This window comes from Erithacus rubecula (genome assembly GCF_903797595.1).
Source record: "Erithacus rubecula genome assembly, chromosome: 5".
Taxonomy (NCBI): domain Eukaryota; kingdom Metazoa; phylum Chordata; class Aves; order Passeriformes; family Muscicapidae; genus Erithacus; species Erithacus rubecula.
The window spans coordinates 20,990,731-21,009,888 of NC_136687.1; the positions used below are offsets into that span (position 1 = coordinate 20,990,731).

The window sequence follows — 19,158 nt, forward strand, 5'->3', positions numbered from 1 at the left end:
GTTATGGGAGGCATTGACTGGACCCCAGCAGTCTGAAAGAAAATGCAGATTGCATATTGTATTAATAGATCTCTTTTCTAAATCGTTTCTTTTTTGTAACAGGTATGGTGATGGCTATATTATGATTGGTTTCTCAAAAGGGTGTTTTGTGGTCATTTCTACACACATTCGTGAAATAGGACACGAAGTCTTTCAAGCTCATAATCATAAGGATAATCTAAGCAGCATTGCTATATCACAGTCATTAAACAAAGCTGCATCATGTGGAGATAATTGGTAAGTGGTAGTTTTATATATAAAGAGTAGAATTTGTCTACCAGAGCTGGGGCTACTGGACATTCACACTGTGCTTCCTAAGGCTTCAAGGCTGCCTAAGAAGTGAATTTAGAAAAGGTAAGATGAATTTTCTGTGGAACTGCTGTTCTACCTAGAGTTGGGAGAAGCTATTATTGACAAAAATATCTGCAACTGTAATTAATATAATTAATTGTAGACAAAAAAAATAAACTTTAGTATACATTTTTTCTTTTGATTAACTCTTTTTTTCTATTATGTTGCTTGGCTACAAAAAAAGTTCAGATTTCTTTGCTGAAATCTACTGATTGAGCATAAATATCTGCTTAACAACAGGAGGAAAACTATTTTAAATCTTTTCTAAGAATGTTGGTACCTGATATCCTCCTCTTTGATGTTTGATCTTACCTGCAGTCTAGACAAAAGTTAAAAAGTGTGAGCAGTTAAGGAAATAAATAATTAATTACACTGGAGTTTTTCCAAAATGTTTTGCACGTATGATGGAATAGCTCCTTTAGCTCCTTGTCTGCTAATCCCTGATTCTGTGATATCTGAACTGTTCAGGGAAAGAGGAATTGTGTCACAGTATGAGTCAAACTGTTCTCTCTGTTCTCAGCTCTCTGTAGGACAAGCTGCTGAATTTTGACACACATCAAGAGTGGTATAACTGTGAGCAAAACACAGTGCAACTTCAAGCACTTGAGCAGTTGTACAGTGAGGGTTATCTCTTTAAGGACTGATTTAACTTGCATTGAATGACATGACAGCATAAGTGAACTCTGTCCCTTTTATGTGCAGTAGAATTTAGAGTATTTTTTGCATCTGTTTCAAGCCCTGTGTGTCAATCAGTAATGTCTTTTAAAACTAAAATGCTCTAGCAGATCAAAAGGGAGTAACAATCTATGTTTCCCAACCCTGAATTCTTTCAAATTGGATTTGTGCCTTTTCCTCAAATTTTAGTTCTTCGAGCACATATTTTTGTACTGTGATCCAGTGATACATTGTTTACAGTGATGGATAATAATGTGTTGATTTTTTTTTAAATTGAAGATATTTTGCATTTGTGTTCTACTTTTTGCTCCATTAGACTGTCTTGATTGGACTGGATTTCTTCCAGTTAATAGTCACTGAAATTTAGATGAGTGGGAATGATTGACTCTTTATTTTTGTTTTAGCATTAAAATCCATGATCTGACAGATTTGAGAGAAATGTATGCCATAATAAACTTGGATGATGAAAACAAAGGTATGTTAGCTTTCTCTGTGGGGGTAGAAATTTTTAAAAACTAAGGAAGCTGGAGTTTTGCCAGTATCTCTGTTCATGGAATGAAAGTCCTGCTGTTGGAAAAACTGTGTAAATATAGAATATTTCAAAAACTCCTTCTTTCCCAACTTGTATTTATCAAGTGACCTGTAGTGAGCATATTTTACCTATTCAAAGTGTAGAGAAGTACAGCTCTCAGAATATTTGATCAGTTAGTGTTGGGCAGTTTTGAATCTGTATTATAATATATTCAGATTATTACAATAATACACTTAACTGGTTTCTGCTTCTTTCCATGATTTTTTTTTTTGTGTGCATGTGCTTTTCATCATGTCTTGTACTAAAATTGATACTTGATCTGGTTTTGTCCTGATGTACAGGACTTGTGCCTGTGGCTTCCAGAACAGTGTTACAAAACCATTTTCTTGCATAGTGAGTTTCCACCCTTATCTCCTCATGTAATATTTGTAAATGCTTCAGTTATTGTCAAGTAGCTGGTTGCCTCCGGCATTTTTATTTCTAAGAACCTTCTTTTTAACTTTTTTCTTTTTAAGAAATTTAAGATATTTTAAGCACAACACTTCCCTGTCTCCCTTGGCATATTGGTATTAGTCAGGTAGAGTATTGTTTTTCTAATGGCATTTTCAGACACTGAGGAACAAGTACCAGTTCTGTACTTACTGATTTGGCAGTAAGGGGAATAAGATTGAATTCTGCTCAGCTGCTTCCAGTATTATGGATTACTTTGAATATGCTGCCTGGACTGTCAGTGTTGAAAAGAGGAAGTATGTTGATCAGTTTTGTAACAGATCTGTAATCTGGTCTAGAGGAAGGTGGGTTGCACCTGTGTGGTGTTTAAGGTCATCTCAACTCAACCATTCTGTGAAGTCTTCACTCTCAGAAAATACTATATTACTAAATTATGTGTTTGATTAGAGTGATTCTAATTAATCTTGGAATTGCATTGGTTGGTTAGCTTTGAGTACATTAGTACATATCTTCTAGATATTAATTCCTACATTTTCACAGTTTAGAATAAAATAATTGTTGGTTACAATAGTTAAAGAAAGGACCATATTTTTTTACAAAAACTTGTGCATATTGTAGGTGTAGATCAGATGGCTTGGACAGATGATGGACAGCTGTTGGCAGTGTCTACACGAAAAGGATCCCTCCATGTTTTCTTGACAAAGCTTCCAATCCTTGGAGATGCTTGCAGCACACGGATTGCATACCTCACTTCTCTTCTTGAAGTCACCATAGCAAATCATGTGGAGAGTGTATGATAACCTCTTCCTTTTAAACTTTGTGTAGATGTAATTAAAGTAAGCATTAAAAGGAGATGAAAATCGTATTATTTTGTTTTGTTTTCTTACAGGAGCTCCCAGTCACAGTCTCTGTTGAAGTAGAGCCCAGTTTTATTGCTATTGGTGTTTATCATTTGGCTGTAGGAATGAACAATCGGGCTTGGTTTTATGCACTTGGAGAGAATAGTAAGCATAAATGTAGTTCTCTTAAAACTAATGCAGCACTCTGTCTTATTTGATTAATTCAGTGTTTGTGTTCAGCAGTTCAGGACATTCCACATTGTGCAATAAAAACTTGGATTGCCATATGGTCGTGCTAGGACAGGATAATAATTTTCCCAGGCTGAAGCATTGTAAATAATAGAAATAAAACTTCCCTTTTGAGGCATTGGTCATGAAATATGGACTGTTGCTCACTTGTTTTTTCACATCATCTTGTTAATCAATGAAGGACTTGAGGCTTTTGAGGCATTATGTATCTGTGTCTTAAAGTACTAAGCTCAGCAAAGTACCTAGGAACTTTGGTCAGAGAGTTCACATTTTCACTTTGACAGATCTTCATGTTGATTTTATGGGATAAGGAAAATCTGGTTATGTTGTGTCCAAATTTTAGATGGTGGATTTCAATGTTTTTCTAAGCATCCCTTTTTTTTCAGTGACAGTAAATTAAACTGTAGTTTAATTGTAGTTTAATTAATTGTAGTAACAATACTAGTCAGAATTGCATAGGAAAAGAGTTTCTCTTGTGGTTTCTAAACCAGTTCTCTGACTGCTAAGAAGAAAGTCTCTTTATGTGTGACTTGACCTTCTCTGCTTACTTGTGAGATTTTCACATCTGCTTACTCAGCTGCAGATTTAGATAAGTGAAGACCTGTAGAAAATCAAAGTATTTTTACCTTATCTTTTTTTTTTTAATCCTTTAGATGTAAAAAAGCTTAAAGATGTGGAGTACTTGGGGACAGTAGCAAGTATGCACCTCAATTCTGATTATGCTGCTGCTCTTTTTGAGGGTAAAGTCCAGTTGCATATGGTAAGAGCTCTGGCAGTTTGGATTGTTGAACTAATGAGTTGATATAAACTGAACAAGTTAATGTAGTTTTTTAAAATTAAATAAAATGCAATGATTTTCTGTTAATGAAGATAAAAATTAAAAATTCTTCAGAACACTTTTGCTGACTAAGTAAAATGCAGAGCTGAGTTTCTGTAGACTTAGAAATACAGCCTAGACTAGAACAGGTGAAGAAAAAAGTTTTCTTGTCAGCTATTTAACAAGTTTTATTTTAAAGGTCTCTGGTAGTATGAGAGAAGCAGATGCTGGGTTTTTAAGGGATACACATGCAAGGTTTTTTTCATCTAATTTTCTTACAGTTTGATACAAGCAACACCATGATACCCTATTGTTAACAGTGGAGTTTTTCAATTCGTTCTGTTCTTTATATTTAGATAGAAAGTGAGGGTTTGGGTGCTCAGGAAGAACGAGAAACTCGACTTTTCCCAGCAGATGATGTTAAATACCGAATTTTGTGCCATGCTTTAACTAGTGACTTCCTCATATATGGTACAGATGTGAGTATTATTTCTTTTAAAAGATCTTTTTAGATGGAATATAATTCTGCCTGAATTTTTTTGAATACTGCTCATGCTTTCAGCAAAACAAAAAGCACATCTGTGAACTTCAGAGTGGATTATTTTCTATACAAGAACTTTGAGCAAATACAGTCAAAATTGCATCCAGCTTCCTTTACTGTTGCATTTATGTGATGTGCTTTGGTGGGAAGATTAAGTTTTACCTAGTGTTTGTTCAAAAACTAGTTTGTTGCTTTTACTAGCAGAACTCAATTCTATTGCAGCTGTGAGAGAGCTGGCAATCAAAATGTCTTCCAGATATAAGAAAGAACATAATGCTTGCCTTGCAAATTTGTTGATTTAAGTGGTGATGTGAAAAATGTGGACAAAAAACTACTCATGTATACAAGTATCATAGCATAAATGAAAGCCTTGACTTGCTACTGTAGCCTTTGTCCAAAAAGAATTTTTTACATTTTTCAACAAGGATAGGAATCAAGGAGGGCACTGAAGAGGGATGTGGACATGCTTATGGATTTTTTCTGGAGATTTTTTTAATGTATGAGGGTAGGATTTTTTCCTTTTAAAACAAACAGGACACTTTGGTGCTGGGAATACAGGGCACATTTGGCATTGTAGCATCATGTTCTTTATGATACTGACTGATGTATTGACCTTCCAGAGGAAAGGCAGAACCACCATCTCTGTTTAATATCTTGAGTGGATTTGTAGCAAATGAGGCCTTTCCCACCTCCTCAGTACCTAAACTGATACTGATAAATTTGGAGTACTAAATTTGCAACTGCTCAATTTGATGTGTGCAAATTCTACCATTAATGTCAAAAGCCAAATTTTTAAAATTATACCTTTAATCACAAATTAGTTTGATTGCTTTTATTTCTGAGTTAGGTACCTCTCTTCTTAAGAATGTGTGGTTCTTCCTTGGAAGCAAATTTTACAGCTTTTTTGGAAGGTTATACTTCTCTCAGCAATAAACAGGCATTTTATTTGTTTAGAGAGCTGCACAGTAAATGCACATCACCACAAAGCAAAGGAAGATAAATATCAAAACCAACTTCAAAAAAAAAGGAAGCCCTGAAACCTCCCAAATCCTTTCTTTGCTCCCCCAAAATTTTTCTTGTTTTACCTAAAACAGGGTGTGAGAATGAAGCATAAAAACCCATGTGGAAGTACTTTTTTTGAGCACTCACTGTTCTAAGATGGAAGACATTATAGCCAAATTAATTACCTACTTGCCACTTACTGATGTAATTATTAACATTTTCTATTATTTCTCATTAGACTGGAGTTATTCATTATTTCTACATTGAAGATTGGGAATATGTGAATGAATATCGACATCCTGTCAGTGTGAGAAAGGTTTTTCCAGATCCCAGTGGAACCAGAATGGCTTTCATAGATGACAAAAGTGATGGGTTTGTCTATTGTCCAGTAAGTTAATTGTGAGATACCAATATAATATATTTACAAGCAGGCTCTTCAGCTATATAGTGTTTTTAATAGAAAATGAAGAAGATTTTTTCAGTCCAGCATGTATGCTGTTAAAAGAAACTGGCAAGAAACCTTGAAGATAATGGTAATGTAAGGAAATAAAATCTGTCATACTAGATCAGGACAATTTCATTATACTAAGTTTTGTGGTAGGTAATTTTCAAAAATGTATGTGTTTGTGCATTTAAATACAGATAATTTAACCAGTTTCACTGTACCTCTCCATACCTTCTTTTTGAAGAATAGTAAATATAATTTATAAAATGTGTATTTTCTCCACTTCAAATTTGAATTCTTGTTTTATTCAGAATTACTGCTTATAAGGAAACTTTTTCTTAAAGTAATTTCCCTATTTCTGCACTACTTGTTTTAAAAAATTTTAATTCAAATTAAAATTTAAAGTTTTAAATTTAAAATTAAAATATAAAATTTTTAATCACAGCTGGGATGAATATTTTGTTTCTTGCCATAGTAACTTGGAAGTAACATTACTTTTGCATTATACATAGGTAAATGATGGAGTATATGAGATTCCAGACTTCTCACCAACTATTAAAGGAATCCTATGGGAAAACTGGCCAATGGATAAAGGTGTTTTTGTTGCTTTTGATGATGATAAAGTATACACTTATGTTTTTCATAAGGATACCATTCAAGGTACCATAATCTCTTTAAAAAGGTTATTCTTAAAGATTATACTATTTTACTTAATAAAGTAAAACATGATCTGAATGTTCATTTGTCTTAGAAATAAATAGTACTAAAGAAGATTTGAAGTGCAACTGATGAATAGAAAACTAGTTACTTTGCAGGTTTCTCTGTAAGGCTTCAAGGCATTTTGGTCTCAACTCCACAAGCTTCTTGCTATTATAGTTTTTCATCTGAAAGTTACACATTGTGCTTCTATTGTATTTTGTAGCATTCAAGAGGATAATCTCAGGATCAAGGCAACAAAACTTGCACCAGAGTCACAAAACCTGTATTTATTGAAAGTGTTAAAGTTATTAAAACATAGCCATTTCTATATTTGCAAGAGAGAAATGTTGAAATCTACCTGCAGACATTTGGGAAAGGACCTTACTGGTTTAAAAACTTTATATTCTATATATTCACTGAAAGATGTGTGCTTGTGTAGTTGCTGCTGACTTCCAGAATGACAGACCCTGAATTAATGCCTTGCAAATATACAGTATAATATACTATAAAATATATAGTTTTCAGCTGCTTGCTATAATTTTTTTGCCATGTAGGGATTTTTACATGACTTTTTTTTTTTCTTCCTGATCTTTGAATCTAGGATCAAAGATTATTTTGGCAGGTGGCACAGAAGTCCCCTATTCCCATAAACCTTTGTTGTTGTATAATGGAGAATTAACTTGTCAGACTCAGAGTGGGAAAACAAACAATATCTATTTAAGTACTCACAGTTTCCTTGGCAATTTGAAAGACTTTGGACCTGATATTCTGAGACAAATGCTTACTCAGACTCTAATGGTGAAAAGGTACATCTGCATTTTATTTATATTGTGTAAATTGTTTTCTTCTGTGCTTATAGTTCAATATGGCATATCCTGGTGATTTTAAAGTGTCCTTCTGAGTATTGATAAATCAGATAGATCCATAAGTTCACATAGCTCTCCAGGCAGTAAATAAAGCAAAGTAAATAACCCAGTGGTGGTTTGCATTTTTTTCACTATCAAGTAAAAGCCTAAAGTAATTTTTTTTCAAGATTTATTTGGGGTTTTATGACAGTGGCTCCTCTGAAACTGGCTGAAGGTGCTTCTCTCCTCCCATTGTAATGAAGCAATGCAAAATCAGTATAATGAAAGAAAGCCAGAGTAGGGAAAGCAGATGGTTTCCTGAAAAAGTGTGGTAGAAACAGGAGAGGATATGCATTTGTATTTTTCCTTTCTTCCTGATACATCTCTCTCTCTCTATGGCTTAGAAGTAAATTTTTTAATGTTTTCTCTAACAGAGAGAAAAAAATGTTAAGAGGGAGTTTTGAGTATATCTAAAATTAGGATAGTAGTAAATATGTTTTACCTTCCATAGGTTTTCTGAAGCATGGGAGATATGCACACTTCTGAATGACCAGTCTTGTTGGAATGAGCTGGGCAAAGCTTGCTTACATCATATGGAGGTGGATTTTGCAATACGTGTTTATCGAACATCTGGTAATGCTGGGATGGTGATGTCACTAGAGGAAATAAAGGTAAAATGTAAATAGGAAATATGGTGATTTAATTCCTCTTTAGGAATTACAGCATTCTTGGGGGTTATTTTCTGGAGGAAGGGATTCTTTTTGTTCAAACAGAAGCTAAGTTGCTTTCAAAGGATATAGAGGCTAAAGTGTCCAAACTCTACAGACTGGTTTCTCTTGAAGTGATTGCAGTCTCTACTGGACTGCACAGTATGCAGTACTGGACTGCATATGCTTGAGAACAGCAGAATATATTCATGTCTCAGGCATTGGGGGGCTCTTCTCCCTTTTGTTACTATTTTTGAGAAAATGTTGAAGACTGCTATTAAAAAAAATCAAAAATAAACCAGATTGCATTTACACATCTAAAAGTGAAGTAGTACCTTGAAATTATATTTCTGCAAATTGTTTGTTGTAGACTGTTGGCTCTAGTAGCACATGAGGGCATTTTCTGGTTTGTAGAATCCAATACACATCATTGTAAAATGTAAGGATATTTTGTTTTACTATTTTTATTTTTCTTACTAGACGATGTTTTTTAGACAGTATTTATTTTCTTTTGGACTACTTCTGCTATTATGTCTTTCTACAGGGAATAGAAGACCACAACCTTTTAGCAGGACATCTTGCAATGTTTACTAGTGATTTTAATCTGGCTCAGGATTTGTATCTGGCATCCTCCTGTCCTATTGCTGCTCTTGAGGTATTAATTTAAGAATGTGTTTATTTTCTGCTGGTTTTATTTCCAGGTTAATGCTGGAATGGCTAATATTGACCAGGAACCCCAGGTCCTTTTCCATGGCACTGCTCTTCAGCATCTCATTCCCCAGTCTGTCTCTACATCCAGGGTCGCTCTGTCCCACATGCAGAGTCTGGTACTTCCTATTCTTAAACTTCATATAGTTGATGAGTGCCCAGCCCTCTAATGTGAGAAGTTTTCTCTGCAGAGCCTCCCTGCCTTTGAGGGAGTTCTTTTCCTTGATTTAGTATCATCAGCAAACTTATATATCATACCTTCAGGTCTTATGTCTAAGTAATTTATGATGTTGAAGGGCACAGGGCTGAAGATGGAGCCCTGTGGAACCCCACTGATGACAGGTCACCTCTCTGATGTCACCCCATTCACCCTTAGTGCCTCGTGAACCAGTTGCACACCCATGATGTGTTTACCCAGCTGTGGGCTGGACATTTTATATACTCTAAGAGACTGTATTCAAATTCAAAGCTTTACTGAAATCCAAACAAGATTACATCAATTGACTGTCCTTGATCAGCTGGGTTACCTTATAATAAAAGGAAATTAAGTTTGTCAAGCAGGACCTTGCTCTCATGAAGTTGTGTTGGCTGTGACCAATGTCTGCGTTGTCCTTCAAGTGTTTTTTGATTACACCCAGAATAATCTTTTCCATCATTTCCAGGCACTGAAGTGAGACCAACAGGCTTGTCATTTCCAGAGTCAACCTAACAAACCTTCCTTCAGGATGAATGTCTCTTAAATCATCTGAATCTTTCTAGAATATTAAGTCAATTTTTGTATTTAGAATAATGTAAAATTCAGAATAGAAGTCCAAATTTGATACTTTCATCAGAAAATGTTGCTGTTCTTAATAGATGCGAAAAGACCTGCAGCACTGGGACAAAGCACTTCAGCTGGCTAAGCGTCTGGCCCCAGACCAAATCCCTTTCATATCAAAGGAATATGCAGTGCAGCTTGAATTCATGTAAGTTCTCCTTTAAGGCTCTAGTGTAAGAATATTAAACCAGTACTCATGCTCAATAGAAGAGCACAGATGTTTCAGTTGTCTGCATTGCTGAGAGAGGATTCAGTGAGGTCTTGCAGCTATAGTATGAGGAAGAGGAGTTTTGCAAGGAATCTTTCATGCTAGAGACATGTTAGTAAATCACAGTTCCTTTGACTAGTTCTGGTACATGTAAGTTCTTTGCCACTGGTAGGTCAACTATGTGATATCATCTACTAAATAAATACTTTGTTGCAGGCAAATGCTTGGGAAACAGAGAAAGTCCAAATCATTTAACCCTTCTTACCTTGGATGAAAGCCATATCTTTTGCCTGTCTCTCTTTAAATATCTATGTGCCTTCATTTTCTTAAATCATATAGGTAGAAAATTTCAAGGCTGCCAGTCCTTGAAAGACAGAAGATATTAACCATTTGACATGATTTTAAAGTCTATTTAATATAATTCTTCCCAGATAAAACCTGGTCTTTTTAATATCTAAGTCAAGAGGAAAAACTTACCTATTAGTTGTTTGTAGACAACTCCCTCCCCCTAGCAGTACACCTGGCATTGAGAGAGGATACTTGCTGGTCACAGTAAGGAAGGAATGGATGCAGTTGAAGCAATGTAGCCATCTAAAACTTGGGTTCTTAATATACTCCAGGAAAAAAAAAATTGCCTTTGATTTGGGGTTGCAAAAATTTTAAATCGTTTCAAAGATTACCTTCTTTTGTCTTCTAGAAAAATCTGGAATAGAGCTGAGACCACTGAGGTGTATTTTGCAGATAGATTTTTTGTCTTTCAAGGGAAACTTATTGGTCTCTCTCCAGCAGAATTGAGACATGGAATTGTGTCTTGTATTAAGAGCTTGATCAAGTCCATAGGAAGTGCCATGACATTCTGTGTAACTGTCCACCTCTCACATTCCTCACAACCTTCTGTGCAATTATTATGTCTAAATCAAGACAGATACATGCATGTGCATGCATGAGGTGTTAGAAAGTCAAACATCTGTTCCTATTAAAAATATTTGTCTGTATAATTTCTGGTTTTCTTTTAGGGGTGATTATGTTAATGCGCTGGCACATTATGAGAAGGGAATCACTGGAAACAATAAGGTAATTCCTTTTTAATAATGATAGCATTGTCCTGTCACAATATACATTAAGTTGTCATGTTTCTGACTTATTTAAATTCCAGTTTTTGAATTCAGCTCTAAATTAAATGTATGAAGTTTGTAATATTTCGTTAGTTTGTTTCAATGCTTGATTACTGTTGCTTTATTGACCTGGTGTTTCTAATGTGTAATCTATAATTACTGCTTTTCATGTGATTGCCAGTACCAGGAACAGGATGAAATTTGCCTTGCTGGCGTGGCTCAGATGTCCATTCGGATGGGAGATGTCCGTCGAGGGGTAGACCAGGCCCTTAAACATCCCAGTAGGTTACTAAAAAGAGACTGTGGAGCTATTCTGGAGAATATGAAGGTACTCAAGAGAGTTAACAGAAGTTAAGGCTGAATATGTGATTTCACTAGGTTAGCAATTTATTTATGATCTTAATTTAGAAATCGTATTTTAATGGTTTCTGATATTGTAGCAATTTTCAGAAGCTGCTCAGCTGTATGAAAAGGGACAATATTATGACAAGGCAGCATCAGTATACATCCGGTGTAAAAACTGGTAAGTACAGGTTTCAGGGAAATGTTATATTTCAGAGGATATGCTGGGGTACTCTTTTAAAAATATTGATTCTCTGAATAACACAGATGCCTCATTAACCATGTTTTATTGATTTTGTTGTTCCAAATTCAAGCTTAAAGATTCTGTCAGAAATTTATGTGGTTTTAATATAGTCTTACTGTAAATGGGAATTTTTTTTTCCTTTTTTTGTCTGTTGTGTTCAAAGTTTCCTGCAGTTAAGTCCTTTGTGCATGTGCACACACCCACACTGAATATAGTAATTATATTTGTGTAGCTACTGTTTAATTAATTAGATTTTTCAGTTTTATATAACATGCATAGCTGAGACTGAGTATTTGGACAGTTGGAAATGATTCAAGAGTAGCCACCATCATAGTTTTCATTCTTTAAGTTAATTTGATTATTGTGAAATCTCCATTGGAAAAGTCCATTTTTCTGAGAGATTTAAGGGCTCCATTCTGGCCTAATTATGTTTTATGGACTCATCACACTAGGAACTGGTTGAACAGTTCAGTTAGACCTCTTTCATATGAGTGCTCTAAAGATTGGGTTGGACTATTGTGTACATTTATTTGAAAAATTAAAATTTGATTTCATCAAAGAATTGGCTTCAGAATAAGCCAGGAGAACACTAGGTTAAGAGGAGTAGCTTGCATCTAATGATAACCTTGATTTGGGCAGTGGGAGGTACAAGCTTTGTTACTCTTGCAGAGAGAGGTTCAGTTTTAAGAGTGCCCATGTTTTTAGTCAGAGAGATGAGATTTAAGGTCAGCCTCTGTTGAGTCTCTCATATCCTTTGTCCTAAAAGGCCCACTGCTTAGTTTGTTGGTTTAACAGATCTTTCAGATTGCAATTTTAATGCTGTTAATTCTTCTGTTGGTTAATCCAAGAACACCTGAGGTAAAAATTGTTGGTCTGGCACTTCTTATGTTTGTACACCTCAGCAAAACGGAGGAGAGCCTTCAAGCCTGTATGCTTATAAAGCAAGCTGTAGTTTCTTATTCTTACAAAATTCAACTCTTTAAAAATACTGAAATTACTTCAAAGCTTATCCATTAAATTCAGTTTCTTCTATCAGGCACCTTTTCAGTGTTGATATAAATATGACAGTTTTACTGGAGAAAATTTGGAACCAGCTGTATTTATTAAACAGCTATTAACTTTCTAGGGCAAAGGTTGGTGAACTTCTTCCTCAGGTTTCATCTCCGAAGATTCACCTACAATATGCAAAGGCCAAGGAAGCAGATGGCAGGTACTTTTGAATGCTCTTTTTTAACATAAAACATGTTATTGGTGTTTTTGTTACTATTATACATTAGTGTTTTTGTAAAATAAATTAAAGCACATATTGAAACTTTTGCATTAAATAGTCTTACAAAAATGGATTATAAAATATGTAAGCTTAAGTTTACACTTAGTATATTGAAGATTTGAAACGTAATCTAAGGACGTTCATCTGGTATCAAAAATGTATTTTTAATTAATTGTTTTTCTGTCTAAACATTTATATCTTTCTAACAAAAGTAATCAAAGGTTTTAAAGTACTGAGCATCATTCCACTTAGCAGAGTATTCAAGTTCAGTTTGTTTCTAACAGCTCCTTAGCTGTGATTTTAAAAGTCGTTCAAAGGAGAATAATCATTAAAGACATTTTTTCATTCTGGAATCAAATTACTGGTACATCTTAATGGCTGCACTTGCAGAATATTGAATAATGACAAGTTATTAGTTGAAGTGAAAGCTCCAGATAGATTACATTTAGTCATGGAATGTAGTTCCTCCTAGTCCTTACCTGTAAGTAAATTTGCTTCAGAATAATGATACTTTAAAAGATGAAACAGCACCAGAGTTTAATGTTTGCATTGATGGGACTAGAAAATATTGTTTCTGTCAGTTGTGTAGTGAGACAATGAGAAATTTCTTACAGAAGAGGAAAGAGGTCTTATTTTTTAAATTGTATGCCTAGATATCACATTTAGCTTTTGTGGTTCTCTTGCTCCCAAGGGATTTCATATGGGAGAAATTAACTGTTTTTAATATATAGCAAAAGAGATGCTGGCAGAATAGTTCAGAAATAGTATTGTGGTAGACATTTTTCTGTTGCCTCTGCTTTTCATTCTCCTAAGAGAAAATAAAATAGAAAAACCAAGAAGAATGTAGTAATTGTAGAAAAGTTACATGCAAACTGAAAGGAAGTTGCCTTTCAAAGCTGCCTGACAAAGTAATCTCACAGAAATAAAATACTTTATGTTTCCTTCACACCATATCACAAAGAATTATTTACGAAGTTAAAACAACTGATGTGGAGCCATTATTTTGCAGGTACACAGAAGCTGTGATAGCTTATGAACATGCAAAACAATGGGATAGTGTCATTCGACTGTATTTGGATCACCTAAATAATCCTGAAAAGGCTGTTGATATTGTGAGAGAAACACAGTCTCTTGAAGGAGCAAAGATGGTGGCCAGGTAACAATCATGTTATGCACATTAAAAGAAGTCTGTATCTATTGGGAATTTATGAGGCTTGCTAACATATTGGACTCTGGTTATTGGTATTTGGCTAGTGACTATAATTCAGTTAATTGATTTGAATTCTCTAACATTTGGACAACTAAACAGATGCTGATTTTTTTGTTGTTGACTTTTTGATTAAAATTATATTAACCTGAAGTACGAAGTTTAGACAATAATAAAAATTTGCCATGCTGTATTATTTATACTAAGTTATTTTTAGGAGCCTAGTTAAAACAATCAAGGTATAAAATGGATTAGAAGTGTGTCATATTTGTATATATGTTATGTACTATATTGCTAAAACATTTGGTGTACTCATTAAGCTAATTAGTACTAAGGTATTAATTTGTCATTCTGAATAGATTCTTTCTGCAGCTTGGTGACTATGGTTCTGCCATCCAGTTCCTGGTTATGTCCAAGTGTAATAATGAAGCTTTCACATTAGCTCAACAACACAATAAGATGGAGATTTATGCTGATATCATCAGTGAGTATTTCAGGCTCATAGTTTGCTTGCATTATATTTTTCTGTTATTTTAGTTGTTTTTATCCAATTTGAAATCATAAGACAATGAGTATTAAGTTTTGTTTCCCAACAAAAAGTTAGTTTAAAACTAACTTTGGAGTAGTGGCTGTCTCCTTTTTACATGTGTACAGCAGAATGGAGTCTTGGTTAGAAGACTGAAGTAGTGCTACCAGATGGTTGCATTGGCTGCAATAACCTTACTTTGTGCAATACAAGTATGCTTCCATATTCTGAAACTGTGAAAGCAATTCAGGTGATAATCTCATAATCACTTGACAGGCTTTATTGTTGCCAAGACATGATGGAAAAAAATCATTATCAGATCATAGCAATGCCATTTCATTATAATTTTTTAAAAGACAATGTAGTGATAGGGTGAGGGGGGGGATGGTTTTAAACTAAAGAAGTGTAGATTTAGATTAGGAAAAATTTATTTAGTGTGAGGGTGGTGAGGCACTGGAAAAGGTTGCCCAGAGAAGTTTTGGATATCCCGTCCATGGAAGAGTTCCAAGGCCAGGTTGGATGAGCAAGATGGTCTAGTGAAAGGTGTCCCTGCCCATGGCAGGGAGCTTGGAACTAGATGATCTTTAAGATCCCTTCAAACACAAACCATTCTATTATTCTAGGATCCTGTGAAAAACAGAAATCTCATTATGGTGTAAAACCTGTGGAAACAATTATTTCACTATGTTATTAGCTCCTGATGTCTGACATTTAGTCTGATTAAATAGGAAGAAAGATGTAAGACATAATTTGAGTCTGTCTGTCTTTGATTTTCTTTGAATGTTGGGAGGAAAACAAAGTAGAATGGGAATATGTTCAGTAGGATCTTTATCTCATTTAACAAGAATACCCTGCTATCACTCAGATCTGTCTGTTGCAGGTTCTGAAAGTACTACCAATGAAGATTACCAGAGCATTGCACTGTATTTTGAAGCAGAAAAGAAACATTTTCAGGCGGGGAAATTTTTCTTGCTATGTGGTCAATATGGACGGGTCAGTACTTAAAGGATAAGCCAGTGAAAGTTAAATGTTTATAGAAACTGTTCAAAATGCAGGAAAATTCATATTAGATTTTAAGGGCCTTAATTGTGATGACATACTGTTATTTTTTTAAAATAATAAAACATGTAAGCAAACTATTCATATTTACTGTTATCTAGACTGTGTTCCATGAATTGCCATGCACAAAGGATTTTCACAGCAGTTGAAGCTTGAGGTGAATCAATGATAAACTACTGTCAAGTGAATCTCTGAATGTCATGATCCACAGCCACAATATATTTACATTTCATTGGCTTGATCAGTGGAGACTTGGCTGCAGAGTAACTAATTCATTTATATGCTGTAGTGTGCCCTAACTAAAAGTTTTTTTTTAGAAAAGAAAATATGTTAATTGAAGTATGTTAATTGACACACTTTTGATCAGTTACAAGTCTGTGAACTGATGCTTATTAAAGGTTTGGCTTTTGCATATTGAACACATATCAAAAAATATGACTGATTTTTGCAAATTATGGCCATTGTAGATGACACTCCTACTGTGGCATGCAGAGCTTCATGACATTAAAATCATTGTGACATTAATTACATTAATCATTAATTTATTCTCACCATATTGCTGTGAACATCTTTCACAGTTAGCTGAAGGTGTACACCAGAACTTGGCAGTCTCAATTGTTTCTTGCATGAATATCTGTAAGAGCAGCTGCTACCTCTGTAGTTGAGATAAGCATTCGGTGTGCCACTTGTCTTATCAAAATGCAGAGAGAGAGAACTTGATAAAAAAAATGTGAATGATAGAAAATGATAAAAAAAAAATGAGTTTCAAGTGTCTCAATTTTAACTTTCCTTCTGTATCATTTTAGGCATTAAGGCACTTCTTGCAAAGTCCAAGCACAGAAGATAACTTGGCTATGGAAATGGCAATTGAAACAGTAAGCAACTTCAATTAAACAAAAAATTCTTCACCTTTTTAAGAAGTTTACCTTCAGTATTGTGACATTTTCCCAGCATCACTGAGTGTGTTTGGACAGATTGCAAATAGAAGGAAAACAGAATCAATAAAGATGATATCTAAACATGTCTAAAACTCCCAACTTAACACATTAGAAAATAGATATGAACTGCTGCATCAGTCAAAGCTGATGAACCAAAGAATCATCTGATTTGGACATACAGAACTAAAAAAATCATGTTCTAAATCTATCTAGTGTCAGTGTATTATGGAAAGGCTCCTTATGAACAAGTTATTTTTCTCTTCTTTCATATCAAAATTCCTTGTGTCTTTTTTTAATAGGTGGGACGGGCAAAAGATCAAGTCCTAACAAATCAGCTGATTGACTATCTTATGGGAGAGGGGGATGGCATGCCCCAGGTATTGTATTTTTATCACTGCTATAGTGTCACATTTCTGTGCTACAAGATATTTTGAGCTAACTTTGTCCTAAAATTCTTAGTAGGCACAGACTGTGCTTTAGCTTTCGTTAAGGAGCAAGACTTGTATGTTCATTCCATGAGTCATTCACCCAGTAACTCAAGATTCAGAAATATAAGAAAGGAAGCAACTATCTTAGATATAATAAATTTTCTTCAGTCATCTTTATGAAAGCAGGTGGTTGAACAGAGGAGGTCCAAATTAATGTTCATAATGAGAGCAAGAGACAAAACTTAGCTGTTTGTTGTTGCCAGTTTGACAGCTGGCTGTTGCCTTTCCCAGATGGACAGTCAGCAAGTGTATGTCTTGAAACAAGCTGCAGCACTGATCTCTTCCTGCAGGAGCAGAGTTGGTATAGCTTTTGCAATGGAAAAAAGGAAGGTACAAAGTAGGAGATGCAGGTCAAAACCCCAAAGTTGACCTGGCTACAATAGTTCTTGTGTTCAACATCAGTGTAAGGCATAAAATGTAGTGGACAGATTTTCAAAATTAGCAGCTCCTTTTTGGTTTCTGAATGGTTTTGATAATAATAGAGCTTATTGTACATTCAGTTGTATTTGGGCTTGAGTTCATTGAACTAAGTGGCTGAACCACTTGAAGTTTTACTGCCTGTTACAGCAGACCTGGAACGTGAGCTAAGTGGTGAAAGCCAGACCTCAGGTGAGGGTGCTGCAGTCTGCAATCAATTGCCTAGTCAAGGAATTTAGGGTCTCATACCAAGTCATGGTAAATACAGTCAGGTGCAATCTGATACATATGAAAGAATAATTTATGCCTTGCTGAGGGCAATAAAATTATGGAAATGACTGGAGCTCGGTGCAGTAAGTTGATTTTGCCCCTAATATTACAGCTGTGGTTTGCAATTGTTAGGAAATTGGAAACTCTGTCTCTTTCCTCTCTATATGGATTAAGGGTTTGAGATTTTAGACTTTTAGAGACACTAAGCATTTGATGGACAAGCAAACTGTGCTTTTTTAAAAGGTAAAAGGAACCAACCTCTATCTCTTAATTATTTACCTCTTACTTTAATATGAAATGTGAACTTCAGTAAATTATGAAAGCAAAATATAGCAAAACAAACAGAATTAAACTGCAAGAACCCAAAGGGAATTAAACTGTTGGAGGCACTGGATGAAAAATCTATGCAGTATCAGTGTGAGCAAGATTAATTTCACATTTATGATGGAAATTGGGTGGAGACAAACTGTAGCATCCAGTCTCTTTTCTCAGAACAACAGTCTAGCTGCCTTGTTCAAAGAAGTACATGGGTAAGGGAAGCAAGCTGCAGTATGATCTCCATAGTGAAGAGATTCTAAAGATTTTAGAAAAGACTTAGGAATTTTTTTAATGCCATTATTGCTGTGTTTAACGTTGCTTTGAACTTCAGTGTAGAGCTTTGTTTTCCTTATTTAAAAGCTCTCTCTTGTTCTTCTGAATGCTTTAATCCAATCTACCATAGTCTCTCTCAGTGAGTAACAAAATTTTACTTTATCAAATCATACATATTTGTTTTAAAAACTACTTTAAAAACAATTATTATCTTCATTATGCTATGGAGACTGTTCTTGAACTTACCAAACAAGATATTACTGTTTAATAGAAAATAGAAGCTTCTATGTCGTGGCATGTTTGTAAAGCTGAAAGTAAGAGTGAATTTAATAACAGCCATGCAGCAGAAACTTGCTCATCATTGATCTTCAAACCAGATCATCACTGACAGCAGGCTGATTGCTTTAAATCTTTCACAGCCAACAATTGTGTGGCATTTTAATGAAGTGCCATATTATCAAAACTATTATGCTCACCAAAATTTTGCTGCACTGTTGTCAGACTAATTACAAACTATTTCTTAGATGCGTGATTATGCCAACTATTGTTTGTTAACTTCAGCATATAAAGATCCTTAATTTGTCATGTGCACTCTTTCAGGGAATATTAACTAGCAAGGTTCTGCTGTTTTCTGTGTGCATATTTCCTGAGTACATACATTTTGAAAAGAAAAACTAAAATTATTAATAAATAGTATTAAATCAGATTGCAATAATAAATTTTCCAAATACCTTAGGAAATGTATTGTATTAGAAAATTCTTTCCTG

At 34.7% G+C, this 19,158-nt stretch overlaps 1 protein-coding gene across 1 annotated transcript in view; it reads left to right on the forward strand.

The window, feature by feature from the left end:
* The window catches only part of WDR19 (WD repeat domain 19), a 37,580-nt gene that overhangs the window by 7,417 nt on the left and 11,005 nt on the right, over positions 1-19,158 (forward strand). Inside the window, exons 9-29 of the mRNA XM_079306112.1 lie at positions 103-276; positions 1,470-1,540; positions 2,666-2,838; positions 2,937-3,051; positions 3,789-3,895; positions 4,309-4,431; positions 5,734-5,883; positions 6,453-6,600; positions 7,241-7,445; positions 7,996-8,155; positions 8,736-8,846; positions 9,755-9,864; positions 10,941-10,998; positions 11,221-11,367; positions 11,480-11,562; positions 12,752-12,835; positions 13,905-14,051; positions 14,462-14,586; positions 15,509-15,621; positions 16,494-16,562; positions 16,925-17,002. Of these exons, the coding sequence (XP_079162238.1) occupies positions 103-276; positions 1,470-1,540; positions 2,666-2,838; positions 2,937-3,051; positions 3,789-3,895; positions 4,309-4,431; positions 5,734-5,883; positions 6,453-6,600; positions 7,241-7,445; positions 7,996-8,155; positions 8,736-8,846; positions 9,755-9,864; positions 10,941-10,998; positions 11,221-11,367; positions 11,480-11,562; positions 12,752-12,835; positions 13,905-14,051; positions 14,462-14,586; positions 15,509-15,621; positions 16,494-16,562; positions 16,925-17,002 (2,551 nt within the window). The remainder of the gene's footprint in view (positions 1-102; positions 277-1,469; positions 1,541-2,665; positions 2,839-2,936; positions 3,052-3,788; positions 3,896-4,308; positions 4,432-5,733; positions 5,884-6,452; positions 6,601-7,240; positions 7,446-7,995; positions 8,156-8,735; positions 8,847-9,754; positions 9,865-10,940; positions 10,999-11,220; positions 11,368-11,479; positions 11,563-12,751; positions 12,836-13,904; positions 14,052-14,461; positions 14,587-15,508; positions 15,622-16,493; positions 16,563-16,924; positions 17,003-19,158) is intronic.